Here is a 16,822-nt window from a genome sequence, read left to right as displayed (position 1 = left end):
TTCTAAGCGTATAAAAACGTATATAAAATTACAGAAACGCACACAATGCTTTTTTAAAAATCTGAATCGTCTGGATGCGTTAGGTAACATAGCCGATCAGCCTTATTTCTCCCACATTGAACGTAAACACGCATCGTATGATTTCTATAAACTTTGCGTGGGTTGAATTTTGCAGTCAGTAAACGGATAAATTATCGGAAGAAGAAGCTCTTACTGGTTTGTTTAGTTACTACTGATATTAAAAATGATTTTAATTCTTATTTTTCGAGAAATAAACAAATCGGCGAAACATTAAATTGTATTTTCTTGTAGTTTTTGAAATCGAAAGTAGATCGTCTATATTTGGCTGCTTTCACGAAACGAAACAACTTTTTTATGAAAACATTTAAATAAGAGGTAATTTAACCGTAAACTTCAATGTCAGATACTGCCAATTGCTGCTAAATGTCTTCGTATCATCACAATTTGTAAAATATATTGTTGAAACTGGAGAAAAGTGTAATCGTATCCGGATATAATATTTTGGGTAAATATCGAGCTGTGTTATGAAATTTTAAGAAAAAACTAAAAACAAACTGAAACTGGTAGACTATACTGTCAGTACATCAATCATTAGCCGACTCAGGCCCTTCAGGCCTTTGATTACACTTGCCAATTTTGGGTTAAGTTTTGGTATGTAAGCTAGTACCTGAGAATCCAATAATGGGAATGGATTGGAATTTCAAATGCTTGTTCAGTGTTGAGCTAACATGCATTATTTTGTTTGTTTGTTTTGGGTTTAAAGCCATGTTTCAACAGTATTTCATATATGTAACAGTAGGCAGTTAACCTAACCAGCTTTTCCAGGATTCTGTACCAGTACAAATCTGTTCTCTGCAAGTAACTACCAACTTCCTCACAGGAATCAGAGGTGGAGGATAAACAATATCAGATGCAATGTCTTTTATCAAATTGTCATGGAAAACATACACCCTGCCTGGGTATTGACCTCATGACCCCATGAACCATAGATCTATGCTGTCTCTATTGAGCTAAGTGGGTGGGGTGGTTCCAGAAGTCTGCTTTGCACTTCTACAAAATATTGCCCCTTTTTCAACTTCTGTATTCTTTCATTTAACTTTGTTTAGTAACAAAGCTGTTGAATAATTGAGTGTTGTTGTCCTCTAGACAGTTTTTTGTTTTTCTTTATTCTCAGATTAATTTGTTAGAAGTTCATTTACTTAATATCTTTACAGTTTTGATCTTTACTTTTTCCTTTCAGATGTCCTGTGATGAGATTTTAAGTGAATATGAAGCTCAAGATTTTGCTGAATTTGTAAGTTTCTTTTTCTTCCCCTTTTCTTGCTCAAAATGCCTGGTCAGGTGATAAATAAAAAGTTGAGGCTAACTGTAGTTTTGTTGATATGAAGACGAAGTCCACTTGATTGTTCATGGGAATTGTAACAAATTGTAAGGAGTGAAACAAAAATAGCATTTGTAAGTAAATAACCCGAGTTGTTTAGAAATATCTAAAGTAGTATTCAGTTATTTGTATTGTTTATTTTATATTTTATATAGGAGGAGGTAGATCCTGATGAAAGAAGAAAATTTGGTATTCTAGGGTCGTGTTTGTTTTATAGAGTAAGTATGTTGTATAGATGTTACCCCTTGTAGTCATCATGATTATTTCCTTCATTTAGCATTCTATATTTGTCCAGTCTTGTTCTATTTTGCCTATTTATTTAGCAAGGAAAGACAATGTTATCCCTGTAATGGATCACTTCACATTTTTCATAGGGGATTGACAAGCTACTTCCACACATTGTGACTTCACATCTAAAACTACATGGGTGATTTTATGATTTACAGTATCTTTAAATATTTCACAACTGTAGGCAATAAAAATGATCTGACATGTTTGCCTGTATCAGATAGGTGTTTTTCCAACCATTGGGACAATGCAGATAAAAAACACTAGCAATTGGTTTCTCATTCCCTACTGTCCTTCGGGTTGGGAAAACCTGTCCTACACTGGCAGGAATGTAAAATTCTTGTATTCCGTGTATCTGGGAATATCGAGTTGGATCCTTGGTTTACAAGATTTCTTTTGTTTTTCTATTTTAAGGGACGTTTTCACATCATGCAAGAATACAGTAGTTATATTAGATATTGTTGACATTAATATCAGTTAGTATTGTATATAAATACATACTAGAAAAATAACAGAAATGTAAAATGGTCTGGCTGTATAACATTGGTCTGTTCATGAGTGTAACATTGATATTTTCATGAGTGTAACATTGATCTGTTCATGAGTGTAAAATTGATCTGTTCATGAGTGTAACATTGATCTGTTGACGAGTGTAATATGAATCTGTTCATGAGTACAGCATTGGTCTGTTCAAAGGTGTGACGTTGGTTTGTTCACGAGTATGACATTGATCTGTTGATGAATATAAATTTGATATGTTCATGAGTATAACAGTGTTTTGTTCATGAGTATAACAGTAATCTGTTCATGAGTGTAATGGTGATCTGTTCATTAATATTAAAATAATCTATTCATGAGTGAAACAGTGATCTTTACATGTGTGTAACAGTGATCTGTTGGTGAATATTATTTTGATCTATTCATGAGTATAACAGTAATCTGTTCATGATTGTAACAGAGTTCTGTTCATGAGTATAATGATGGTCATTTGATGGGTATAGCATCGATCTTTAGCTGAATATAACATTGTTCTGTTGATGAGTGTAACATTGATCTGTTGACGAGTACAAGATAGTCTGTTCATGAGTATGATACTGGTCTGTTGATGAAAAATTTAATGTTTTCCCATTTGTTTTAGATACCATTATTGCATTTGACTGACAGAATTGTACATATTTGTGGTAACTTATTATGTATGTTATATTTTCAGGACTATTTATTATGTTCCCACTTGTGTCAGGAAGATTTGCAAGATGTGTATCTATTTCTCAAATATCACTGTATCCTGCATCTAGTCAGTAAACAACCAGTAGATGACCTCATTATCTGGCGGGAAGTTTATCCCATTCGATTCTGCCATACTGCGAAGGGAGATAATCCTGGTTATAGGGAACCAAAGGGGAGATGGTTCTTACTGGTTGTTAGCATGGTATGTGCTATAAGTAACATATTTATTATGCCAAAAAATGTTGAAAAGAAAAAAATATAAAAATAAAGCTCATTTGGGTAGCCTTGTACATATTTCAATATGCACTATTAGATTACAGTATGCATTATTGTGTCTGATCATTTTACATTATTCAGCAGGCACTTTATGAAATTATAGGTAATGGAAAGTTTTCTTGATTTCTTATGCAACCTATCTAAAATAATAAAATTTAAGAAGGTCCTGCTCCTGAGAGGTTATGGAAATTGCAACATCTGGCAAAGTATCTATCTTGAATTTTAATCTATTAATAGGTGCAGCTTTTGCAACAGAGCAATTTGTTTTGGACAAGAACACTTAAACATGTCACTCATTCCCAAAAGTTGTACAAATGAATTTTTTTATGCCCCCCTTTGCGGAACTGGGGGTATAGGAATAAGGTCAGTAATTCGGTCGAAAATGTGCTTCCGTGGTGTAGTCGAAAGAAGTCCATAATAAATAGATCCTAATTTTCCCATTTTCTGCGCACATTCCTGTAGAACGAGTGCTTTAATCACACTTTTTCGCTGCTAGAATACATTCTGCATGAAATGAGACAGTTTTCATGTTCATACAACCCACATGGCAAGTTTTGCAGATCGAAACCGGAAGTAGGTGTTTATTGCGCGGAGGAGAGCAAATATGCGCCATTTTTAGGGTAGCAGACCACATCTGACTGGCATTTCACTAGGAACTATTCAACCCCCTATTTTCTTCTCATTTTTGCATTAATTTGTGATAGAACTTTCATGAAAAATTGGTGTAGGAAAAAGTGATGTTCTCTAAAGATACGTAAAGACGACATGAAGTTGTCGTTTTTTATATGAAACAAAGAAGGATTTGAATTACTGACCTTTAACCTATAAGAGCTGAAATAAGACTATTCTCGAAACACATCGCAATTAGTCTTTATAGCCATAAATCGGTTGTATATGATATAAAAGAGTGTTTCCAATGCAAAATAATAATGAAATTTGAAAAATTTTGAATTTTGACCTTATTTTATGTAGATGCGCCTATTTCAGCAGCGATTTCTGGGATTAAAAAGCCAATACGTTGTCTCCAGAGTGTCAGAAAATGCACAAAGTGCATCCTTCTGGGTCTTACTCATGACTGAATGAATGATATTTCAGAATCCCAGTGAAAAATGATGCAAAAAAGTAAAACTTTTACCAAAATATGCAATAAAAGGACCATAGGGCCAAAATTTAGCCCTGTAAATGGGTAGGGGGTGGCTTCTATTAAACGTTTAAATTAACGCCAAAATCTCAAAATTTCGCGATGAAACTTGGCAGTATGTTTGGTATTACATCGTTCTTGGAAATAGAGATGAAAATGGTGTGAAATTTGATAAGAAACATTTCTTATAGGAATAAGGTCAGTAATTCGGTCGAAAATGTGCTTCCGTGGTGTAGTCGAAAGAAGTCCATAATAAATAGATCCTAATTTTCCCATTTTCTGCGCACATTCCTGTAGAACGAGTGCTTTATTCACACTTTTTTGCTGCTAGAATACATTCTGCATGAAATGAGATGGTTTTCATGTTCATACAACCCACATGGCAAGTTTTGCAGATCGAAACCGGAAGTAGGTGTTTATTGCGCGGAGGAGAGCAAATATGCGCCATTTTTAGGGTAGCAGACCACAACTGACTGGCATTTCACTTGGAACTATTCAACCCCCTATTTTCTTTTCATTTTTACGTTAATTTGTGATAGAACTTTCATGAAAAATTGGTGTAGGAAAAAGTGATGTTCTCTAAAGATACGTAAAGACAACATGAAGTTGTCGTTTTTTATATGAAACAAAGAAGGATTTGAATTACTGACCTTTAACCTATATTTCTTTGCACCTGTCTGTCTTTTTGGTCATGGTCCATTGTTCAGTAGAGTGAACGGTTTCTGCCCAATAACTTGAGAACCACTTGATCCAGAATGTGCATACTTGGTAGCATGATGGGTTATGAAGTAGATTACCCCCAGTAGTCTTTGGAGTCAAAGGTCAAGGTCACAGGGCCTGAACTTTGAAAATGGTTTCTGCACAATACTTTGAGGACCACTTGAACCAGGAGCTTCAAACTTGGTAACATAACTGGACTTATAAAGTTGATGACCCCTGTTATTTTCGGGATGAGTCAAAAGTTGTGGTCATAGGGGCCAGAACCTTATAAACATATAAAAGTAACTTTTAGATTCACTTGTCCCAGAACATTCAAACTTGATAGCACAATTGGGCTTATGAAGTAGATGACCACTACTGCTTTTGGGTTAAGTGAAAGGTCAAGGTCACAGGGCCTGAACCTTGAATACGGTTTCCACCCTATAACTTGAGAACCACTTGTACTACAATATTCAAACTTAGTGGCATGGTTAGGCTTAGGAAGTAGATTTCTGCTGTTGATATTGAGGTCAGTAGGTCATAGTCAAGGTCACAGGGGATTGAACTTACAAAACTGGTATCTGCTAAATAACTTGTGAACCACTCAACCCAGAACTGTTTAACTTGATGGCTTGATTGGACTTATGAAGTAGATGACCCATATATTTTTGGGGGGGTTAATAAGTCAAAGGTCAAGGTCACAGGAGCCAGAACCTTGAAAACTGTTTCCACTCAGTTACTTGAGAAACCCTTGAGCCAGTGTCTTCACTCTTCAAACTTGATAGCTTAATAAAGCTTATCATGTTGATGACACCTATAGTTTTGGGGATTAGTAGGTAAAAGTTCAAGGTCATAGTGATCAGGGGACTGGAAATTGAACAACCCATCATGGGGGTATTTGTGTTTTACAAACAGCTCTTATCTTGCTTTTAGTTTGTTATAAAATCTGTTAAAGTATTGTTTACAACCAATCAGATTGTTAGTAGACCATGACACATACTATCTGAATAAACATGACCTTATTAATTATGAACCTTAATGTTGGTCTAAAAGTGATTTGAATTTGGATATATTTCAATATTATGATATTATATGAAAAAAAAGATTTTTGATTTTTTTCAGAGGCATTTTCTCCTTTGTACAATATTTGAGGCTGGGAGTTATTCTAAGGTGGCAGTGGGCCGTCAGCTAGTGGACAAATTCGTGGTAGAGCAGTCCAAGACAACTTTAGCCCAGCTAGATCTAGATGATACAGATATAGAGTTACAGTGTAATGAAAGGTAGGGTAATACAGATATAGAGTTACAGTGCATTGAAAGGTAGGTAATACAGATATAGAGTGACAGTGTAATGAAAGGTAGGGTAATACAGATATAGAGTTACAGTGCATTGAAAGGTAGGGTAATACAGATATAGAATGACAGTGTAATGAAAGGTAGGGTAATACAAATATAGAGTTACAGTGCATTGAAAGGTAGGTAATACAGATATAGAGTTACAGTGCATTGAAAGGTAGGTAATACAGACATAGAGTTACAGTTTAATGAAAGGTAGGGTAATACAGATATAGAGTTACAGTGCATTGAAAGGTAGGGTAATACAGATATAGAGTTACAGTGCATTGAAAGGTAGGGTAATACAAATATAGAGCGACAGTGTAATGAAAGGTAGGGTAATACAGACATAGAATTACAGTTTAATGAAAGGTAGGGTAATACAAATATAGAGTTACAGTGCATTGAAAGGTAGGGTAATACAAATATAGAGTGACATGTAATGAAAGGTAGGGTGATACAAATATAGAGTTACAGTGCATTGAAAGGTGGGGTAATACAGATATAGAGTGACAGTGAAATAAAAGGTAGGGTAATACAAATATAAGAGTTACAGTGCATTGAAAGGTAGGTAATACAGACATAGAATTACAGTTTAATGAAAGGTAGGGTAATACAGATATAGAGTTACAGTGCATTGAAAGGTAGGTAATACAGATATAGAGTTACAGTGCATTGAAAGGTAGGTAATACAGACATAGAGTTACAGTTTAATGAAAGGTAGGGTAATACAGATATAGAGTTACAGTGCATTGAAAGGTAGGTAATACAGATATAGAGTTACAGTGCATTGAAAGGTAGGTAATACAGATATAGAGTTACAGTGCATTGAAAGGTAGGTAATACAGACATAGAATTACAGTTTAATGAAAGGTAGGGTAATACAGATATAGAGGTACAGAGAAATGAAAGGTAGGGTAATACAAATATAGAGTTACAGTGCATTGAAAGGTAGGTAATACAGACATAGAGTTACAGTTTAATGAAAGGTAGGGTAATACAGATATAGAGGTACAGTGCAATGAAAGGTAGGGTAATACAAATATAGAGTTACAGTGCATTGAAAGGTAGGTAATACAGACATAGAATTACAGTTTAATGAAAGGTAGGGTAATACAGATATAGAGGTACAGAGCAATGAAAGGTAGAGAAATATAGATATGAAATTACAGTGCAGAGAAAGGTAGGTTGATACAGATAAAGAGTAACAGTACAACAAAAGGAGGAGTGATGCAGGTACAGAGTTAAACTGCACCAAAATGTAGAGTGATACAGAGTTACATTGCAATGAAACGTTTTGAATGCTTATTTTTTAATCAGACAGATAATAAGCTGATGTAAGTTTATGGAATGCCTAGACTGTCATGACCTGATGATAGATAGTTCATCATGTGCTCTTCCCAATATATTCCGTACATATCATAATTTGTCTTGTAGATAAAGCAGTTTATATGTACACATGGATAATTGCAGTGGCTCTAGAGTTATAACAGTTGTAGTGTTGTGCTTCTTGAATTATTAACAATAGCAAAAATTGACAGTGTCCTCTCTCTAACTTGCATAGTTCGTATCTAATGTTTATCAGACAATGTTTATAGGCAAAATATCAATGCCAGGATCCATAAACAGCTGGATAGTCTGAGTCACTAGGGAGTCATGAGCCATTAATTACTCAAAACTGAAAATTGTGACCACAGGGTCCACACAATAACTAAAGTATTTTTCTTGGAACATAACCCAATTTATACAAAACATTTAATATCATTTAAAACCTGGGCAAGGGTTTGATCAGACAGTATCTTCAGAGTTATTAAATATGAAAATTGACAGTGTCTGCTCAGTTACCAGATTATTATTTCTTTGATCTCAACCATACATATATATAGAATGTGTAGCTGTATAAAATCTAGGTCCTGTTTGATTACTAACTAGTTCGGATATGTATGTCTGAAATTATGACCTCGGAATTAGTAAAATATTAGAGAAAATTTACAACTTTTCTGTGCAGTAAGTAGTGTTTTAAAAACAAAAGTTTTGTGCTGTGTTGGGAATGTAGTGTGAGTTTTGCACTCTTCTTGTCATTGTAATTAGTATTTCTGTAATACATTTCTTTCTTTAATTGCAGACTTTTCTCAGAACAGTCAGGTCCCAGTTTGAAGTGTATAGATGCAGAAAAAGCCTCTGGTTTAAACAATGATATTATCTCTCCACTTAAATCTACACCATCTCCAAGACACGGTATGTTCATATTTTATTTGATTCTTTTCACCAGAAATGCTTCTTAGCTGCAATGTATGGCTTTCTTCAAGCATGAATAAAGTAAAACAGACAAAACAAAACAATTTTATAGTTTTACTGAAATGGCAATTGTTTTAGTGAAAGGGCTGTTGACTGAATTAATGTACAAACAACCTAGATTTACAAGATATTATGATTTAGGTACAGATGATGGGGAGAGACTATCATTCCAGTCTCCTAATGGACCAGCTGTAATGAAGAGACAAGGTAGCAAACTCTCGTATGGATCTAATGATTCCAGCGGGAGCAGCACCAGTATAAACAAGGTATTATGGTTTGTGTCAGTAAGGAAAACTATTAATGCCACAGGTCTCACTCTTAAGTAAACAGACCAAAGAGGCATTTGTAATTCAGTTAAACTTGTCATAGAGGTCACCTGTATTAAACAGCTACTAACCTTAAGGATAGTGTCAGCAAAGTTGTGGAACTGACATTTTGTTCTGATTTCTACCTGACTAAAGCAGCCACCTGCCTTGGGCAAAAACATTTTGTAACTTCCTTGTTTTCCAGTTGAATACAGGGTTAGCTGTAACTGATAGCATTTGTAGGGCATTTAATTTAGAGTCTGTTAAATTTCACATTGGTCAGAATTTGTGTGTAACACAAGGTAATTTTTAATGCTATTTATATGTTGGTGAATACATACCACTGACGTAATACTGGTAATGATAATAAAATGAATGCATTGTATTGGCCCTGTCTTCAGTAGCTAAATTTATTTAAGAATTCTCACTTGAATACTCAATTAGTAAGGAAGTTTGATGTCCTTAAAATAGAAAACTGCAGGAAAAGGAATATGAACTGTTTTATTTGGTTTAAAAATGTGATGACCAGTCAAGTAGGGAATGGAATATTTGCAAAAGCAAACTGCTGAAACCTAATAAACTCATCTAACGTCCATTTTCTAGTTAAATTGTGTTACAAGTAATGTACTAAATAGATACCAATTTATAAATAAATGTGTTCTTTATATTTCTTAAATTGCAGATTAAGTCAGGAAGTAAGAAAGGATCTATGTACGATGTGGAAACATTGAACAGAAGTTTCAGCAGAGATGGTAGTAAAGCTTGTGACATCAAGTATGTATATAATTATGTACTCCCTACAGCAACAGGCTGTTGTCATAAGTTGTGTCTTCAGGGCCCAGTCATTCGAAACTTTAACAGGCTGTTAAACTAACCGCCAGTTAAATTTTGATTCAAAATATTAGTCTTTGTAGGAAACAACAGTATGGTATTTTGATTTTACTGTAAATACTTTCTAGTGTTCACAGTCCGTAACTCATACATTTGTTTATCTGAGTCTTCTCAAATGTTAAAATATAACTCTAAAAGGTAATGAAACAATAGCTTAATAACCTGTTAAAGTTTAGAACAACTGGGTCCAGAATGCAATGCCATTAATTTTATTGTTTGGCTGAAAGTGTCAGCTACAAAGTGACAGAATGGCTGATTGTTCAAGACAGTAGGTAGACAGGTCATTAAGCTACCAAGGGATGGAATGGCTGGTTGTCTTAGACAGTAGGTAGACAGGTCATTATGCTACCAAGATGTGGAATGGCTGATTGAACTAGACAGTAGGTAGACAGGTCATTAACCTACCAAGGGATGGAATGGCTGGTTGTCTTAGACAGTAGGTAGACAGGTCATTATGCTACCAAGATGTGGAATGGCTGATTGAACTAAACAGTAGGTAGACAAGGTGTGGAATGGCTGATTGTCCTTGACAGTAGGTAGACAGTCATTATGCTGTCAAGATATGGAATGGCTGATTGTTTCAGACAGTAGGCAGTCATTAGGCTGAATGCCACAGACATTAGGTAGACAGGTCATTAGGCTGCTTAGGGATAGAATGGTTTATTGTCCTAGAGGGTAGTTAGACAGGACATTTGGCTACCAAGGTATGGAATGGCTGAATGTCCCAGACAGTAGGTAGCCATGTTGATAGTCTGCCAAGGGATGGAATGACTGAATGTCCCAGACAGCAGGTATAAGATGGGTCATTAGGCTACCAATGTATGAAATGGCTGATAGTCTTTGACAGTAGGTAGACAGGTCATTGAGCAGCCAAGGGATGAAATGGCTGATAGTCCTTGACAGTAGATAGACAGGTCATTAGGCTGCCAAGGGATTGAAATATTGCTTGTCCCAGGACAGCAGGTAGACAGGGCATTAGGCTGCCAAGGGATTGAAATGCTGATTGTCCCAGGACAGTAGGTAAACAGGGCATTAGGCTGCCAAGGGATTGAAATGCTGATTGTCCCAGGACAGTAGGTAGACAGGGCACTAGGCTGCCAAGGGATTGAAATGCTGATTGTCCCAGGACAGTAGGTAAACAGGGCATTAGGCTGCCAAGGGATTGAAATGCTGATTGTCCCAGGACAGTAGGTAGACAGGGCATTAGGCTGCCAAGGGATTGAAATGCTGATTGTCCCAGGACAGTAGGTAAACAGGGCATTAGGCTGCCAAGGGATTGAAATGCTGATTGTCCCAGGACAGTAGGTAGACAGGGCATTAGGCTGCCAAGGGATTGAAATGCTGATTGTCCCAGGACAGTAGGTAGACAGGGCATTAGGCTGCCAAGGGATTGAAATGCTGATTGTCCCAGGACAGTAGGTAGACAGGGCACTAGGCTGCCAAGGGATTGAAATGCTGATTGTCCCAGGACAGTAGGTAAACAGGGCACTAGGCTGCCAAGGGATTGAAATGCTGATTGTCCCAGGACAGTAGGTAGACAGGGCATTAGGCTGCCAAGCGATTGAAATGCTGATTGTCCCAGGACAGTAGGTAGACAGGGCATTAGGCTGCCAAACGATTGTAGAGGTTTTCATTTGCATCAGAGAAATCAAACTCATTAGAGAAATTGAATTATCTGATATACTGTTTGAATATAATGGTAAACATTGCAGGTTTAGCCAGTTATTTTAGCAGACAATATTTACTGTAATGTTTTTGGGTTTCGAGTCTATGCTTTTCAAATATGATTCTGAAGTTCCAAGGCGAACACATCGACTTGGAATATATTTTCTCATCTGTAACAGTTGTTAAAAAGCATTTATATATCAGTTCGGTATAACCAGGTTCTGATTATAAGTTTTGTTTTATAGATTTACAAAAGGCTTAAATAACCAGCTGTTCCACTATGTGAACTTTGACAAATTTGAGGGCGTATACTTAAGTCCAACACCTTTTGATCTTGCTTCAACACAAGGTTCAACACATCAGCACCTGTTGTTCAACTTCTATGGCGCATGTTTGAGAATACATGATTCCTTTGAAAAGTGTGTAAAGAAAAAGGTGAGTGTCTTCTTTGAATCCTGGCTCTTCACCCCTGTGATAACAAATCTGCTGTAAGGTATCTAATCCACAAATACATAAATTTTGATTCCTGGTGATTACGTTTTTTTGGTATCATTTAAAATAGATGTGTCTGCTGAACAAGAATTAGTAAATAAAATGACTACAAATAATATGCACTAACCAACACACACATGTTTTATGACTGCGAAATGATAAATCTTACACTGTAAAACTGGATTTCTATGGAAATATCACTGATGACTGTGAAGTAAAAAATAAAAATTCCGTAATATATTTTTGTAATGTAATTTATATTTTCTTTTCCAGTAGACAATACACCTTCAAAATTAATGGTACCAAAGTTATATGAGCACACCAGGCATCAATATTTGATATATTTTGACAACACTGTTATACAGAACTTGCATATTTGTGGATCAGATACTTAAGTGTAGAGTTCTTCCATTTAAAGTTCCATGAGGTTTTCATTTTAGTTAAAAACAGCTAAAGCAGCCATCTTAATCGAGTATGCAAGAAAAGCACTACTTTCAATATTTCACATGAATTTACAGTTAGAGCAATATATCGAGATAGTGAAAAAAAACTGTTAACAGAATTATTAGACATATGACAGATGTTAAGAAAACAGTTCTCCAAAATTGGTTTTAACAAGCAACTAGTATTTTATGCTTGTAACTAAACAGTGTGGCAGCCACATTGTAAAAAAGGCCTTTATGGTAGGGCTGTCATCGATAGAAACGATATCGATGTATCAACGATATTTTTCGGTCGATCGATTATCGATTCCCATTTTCAAAAATCGATATTTTACAGAGAGAAAAAACAACTGTCTAGATAAACACTCAGACCCTCTAAAACAACTTTTTCTGCCTGCAAAAATGTGCCGTAAGTAACGGAAGTTGTCAAAAAAGGTCATGTCTAAACTTGTACCATAGCAGTCTTTTCCCACCAGCCGGCACTACCTATATGGGTAGAAGTAAAAAGGGCTCAACTTCAGAATCTATTTGCAAAAAGTTACGTTGTCCTGTCTTGAAAGGTCACTTCGTTGTTTGTGCATGTAAAAACATAGTGTATATACTGTTTCTACGACAATCTCGGCTTTTTACTTGTTCGCATATAGCTGATCACTCAGTAAAAGGTACAGAATTTAGCTAGTGCCCGTAACAATAACAATCAACGATGGCCGAAGAGGAAGCCGTCGCCGGCTTAAATAGTGGAAAAAGAGTCAAAAGACGGAAAGAAAAGCTTTGTTTGGGTTCGTAGAAACACAGGGTGTTGCTTAAACATGTCTTTCAGTACAACAAACAAACAGTTAAACACTACAAATTTGAGGCCCATCGAAAACTTGGGCAGAAGTTAAAAAAGAAAACCAAAAAAAAAAACCCCCAAAAAACCACGCGGTGCCAGTACCGAATGTAAGTGCAAGGTAAAAATTAGACAGAGTATGAAACAGGCTAAAAATAAATAAAAGCATTGTAAATAAATAAATTAATTAACTTAATAAATAAATAGATATCTGTGGAAGAGAAATGCAGAATTTTAGCTGTTTGAAACCCGACTCCAGTGCCTGGTATTATAGTTCACTAGGTTGTAAAGTAGAATAAATGCAAAAGAGGAGTGAAGGCACAATGAAGATCTATAAAAGATTTCATTAATTTTCATGTATTTTATTTATTTCATAGATACAAATACAACACAATCAAACAGTAATATAAAAATTAGGCAATAAAACTAAACATAACATTAACAAGAAGGTATATAGCATGCCCATGAACAAACAGGTTGTTAATCTAAATTAATAATCGATATATTGATGTATCGTCGATATTTGTCTTCCGATATATCGGTATCGTCGATATGCAAAAGACCCAATCAATGACAGCCCTACTTTATGGTCCTTTAACGAAGTCATTCCTTTGGCTTACAGAGGGCTGCTGGTTTTAGGTCTTTGGTATAGAAAGGAAGAATGTTAAAACTGTATAAGAACTGCTGCAGCAATACATGTTATTAAGGGAATTTAAGTTCAGAAGCAAAGGTTGTAGACATATATTAAACCGATTTTTGTATGACAAGATTGAAATGTCAATATTTCACAAGACAGCTGTAATTTTGCTTAAACTGTCAATTCTGGATCAACAATTTTCATATAACACCAGGTCCTTGTGAACTATCATGCTTCACATTATCTTGAAAAATTGGTTTTGTTTGAAAAAAATCTTCATGTTTTATTATTTCTTGTTTAATATAACTACATTTTGTATGTTCCTAGGTAAAAAGAGAAGATAAAAAATTTGCAGTGTGTAGTTTAGAGGAAGGTGTGATGTTTACCTGTCAGATAGGTCTGTCAACAGATCTTAAAAAACAACCCCCTCTCATCATGTACTGGGTAATAGGGTAAGTTTATTGTAGAACAAAATACCCTGTACACTGATTTCATGTTTTTGATAACCAGGATTTTTTTTACATAACTCTAGTGGAAAAGGATATATTTCAGGCTTTAAAAAGTAGATTTTCAGGCTTCTGATTCTTCACCAAATCACAGGCCTATTATACTGTCAGAACTGTATAGCTGATCCCCTCCTGATATTTGCCACAGCTGTACAAAAGAAGTAAACATTTTCCCTTTCTTTGCACCTACAAACTACAGTTTTTTGCCTATAACGAGAGACCACCTGTTAACAATAAACACTTCTTCATTTCTGATGGGTGTTTCAAATAGACAGGTTGAACTGTATTTGCAGAAATATTATCTTCAATATAGTTTCACCACTTGATGCAAATAGTGCATGATCTGCAAGATGAGAAAAAAGTTGCTTGTTTTTCTTTTTTTTCGCCAAAATGAAACTTGTTGGAACACAATGCATTTTATGGATTATTGACCAACCTCTAACTTGTGACCTGGCTAGCAGTATACACTTCTGTGGCTAGCCATCCGGTGGCAAATAGTCAAAAGAAATGAAAAGTTGAGGGCAATCAGTTTTGATTATTACATGACTCCTGATATTAGTTGTTGGTCCATAGTTTGTAGTATTTACATGTTTATAGTTCAACACAAGTTTGCTGTGTTATAAAAGTAAAAATGTTTGGGACAAAAATACACAAAATTTATTTCTGATGCCATGCATTAAAACACATACTGAATGGCTTGTTGGTTAGAAGTTTAGAAGTTTTGACCAGGAAACCATCAAATAAATGTATACAATTAAGTGAGACCCCCACTGGAGTGAAGACCATGCCTTCTCATATGACACCAGTACTGGCATTTCCAGGAAGCAGACTTGAGAGTGGTTTGAATAAGCTTGAAATTTGCATCAAAATCAAGCTAAAATAAATTAGTATAAACTAGGTGTATATGGTTGACTGTCAAGACATTCTGTAAGTGTTTCACTACATGACATCAGAAATCCTAATTTTAATATTTCAGACGGAGATTTCCTGATGGACATGAAATGTTTGTATGTTTAGAAGATGGTGCTCCACAGTGTTTGTTAGAACTTGCTTTCACATACAACTTTGGATTGACTTGAAGGCAAATTTCTAGTTTGTTTTCAAGGACTGGTGCTCAATAGGAAGTGATACAACTAGTCTTGCACCTTGCTGGTAGCATTTAAGATTTTGAAGCCAGGAAGAAATGTAGAGAATAGGGGTAGCTCAGCATACTTCTCTTCTACAAATATAAGTTTGCATTTTGTATCTAAAGTTGGAAATTAAGAAATGCTAGAACTTAGTTGAAGGTTGAAGGAACAGAATCCTGAGAACAGTTGTCAAGCATGAGGGACACCTATTAACCTGGATGTTGTGGAGACAGAAGTATCAGAACAATCTGCAAATGCATTCAGTGTTGTAAAATCATATCACTATACTTTACATCATCAAAGTTATAAAAAAAATCCTGTTGAAAGGTTCCGTCTTAATATAACGGTATGTTAGCTGTAAATTCCATGCTGAAGCTAAATATATGTAAGAGCAGCTAAAGGAAGAAATACTTACTCATGTTTCAGAAATGAAGAACTTGTAAATTTCGTGGTGAAGTTGACAGGTTGAAATGATTTGAGGGTTTTACAGGGTATGTTAGTTTATGATTCTGTAATGCAGCAAAGCATATGCTCAGAGCAGATTCAGATGTGTCGTAGTTTATGACCTTTCCAAGTTATTTGCAGATTTTTTTTTAAATTGATGTATTCTTGAATTCTTACTACTTCTTTTGTCATTATGCTACAATAAATAAAAAATTTATAAATTAATGATAGATACTACAATATGATACATAAGTGTGTCCTGTAGAGAAAACAATGTACAAGTTTTAGAGAGATATGTGCCGAGTGTACAGACATCTAAAAACTACAATGTACAGCTATATGTAACCATGCAGTGACTTGACAACCAGTCTAGACTCTGTATGTAGCCATGTCTTGCCGCTTTCATCATCCAACAAGAGATTATAGTTGATGCTTTCATATTCTATTTGATAAGACAGGTGTATGAATAGTAGAGAAGTTAGTATTATGTTAAATGAAAAGACAGCTTAAGGAGGTAGGATACCTTGTTACAAGGGTGAATTCAAATTAGTTGAACCGCAGCATGTTTTTGTATTTCGTGTAATATGAAGTTTTAACTGCTACAATCTCAATTTCGTTCGTCTCTGTCCCTTCAAGTTCAATTTTTATCCAGGTTTGAAGAACATGACCCTCCAAAGGTATTTCATATTGAAAGAAGAAGGAAAATACGGATATTTAACACTTTTCAGTGTATTTTAGTTTCATTGATATCCGTAGAAGTCTGCATAATTGATAATTTTACTGGTATGCACGTTATCTTTCTAATATAAGCTTAAAAT

The 16,822-nt window shown here is 35.3% G+C and overlaps 1 protein-coding gene across 1 annotated transcript in view; it reads left to right on the top strand.

The window, feature by feature from the left end:
* The window catches only part of LOC128556836 (protein inturned-like), a 34,198-nt gene extending 17,691 nt beyond the window's left edge, over positions 1 to 16,507 (top strand). Inside the window, exons 8-17 of the mRNA XM_053542532.1 lie at positions 1,262 to 1,315; positions 1,558 to 1,620; positions 2,901 to 3,119; positions 6,156 to 6,313; positions 8,493 to 8,605; positions 8,807 to 8,931; positions 9,653 to 9,744; positions 11,772 to 11,961; positions 14,255 to 14,379; positions 15,410 to 16,507. Coding sequence (XP_053398507.1) covers positions 1,262 to 1,315; positions 1,558 to 1,620; positions 2,901 to 3,119; positions 6,156 to 6,313; positions 8,493 to 8,605; positions 8,807 to 8,931; positions 9,653 to 9,744; positions 11,772 to 11,961; positions 14,255 to 14,379; positions 15,410 to 15,512 — 1,242 coding nt within the window. The 3' untranslated portion in view covers positions 15,513 to 16,507. The remainder of the gene's footprint in view (positions 1 to 1,261; positions 1,316 to 1,557; positions 1,621 to 2,900; positions 3,120 to 6,155; positions 6,314 to 8,492; positions 8,606 to 8,806; positions 8,932 to 9,652; positions 9,745 to 11,771; positions 11,962 to 14,254; positions 14,380 to 15,409) is intronic.
* Positions 16,508 to 16,822: the final 315 nt, after the last annotated feature.

The sequence above is a fragment of the Mercenaria mercenaria genome, chromosome 5, assembly GCF_021730395.1.
Source record: "Mercenaria mercenaria strain notata chromosome 5, MADL_Memer_1, whole genome shotgun sequence".
Lineage (NCBI taxonomy): Eukaryota > Metazoa > Mollusca > Bivalvia > Venerida > Veneridae > Mercenaria > Mercenaria mercenaria.
This window is presented reverse-complemented; position numbering and strand designations above follow the sequence as displayed.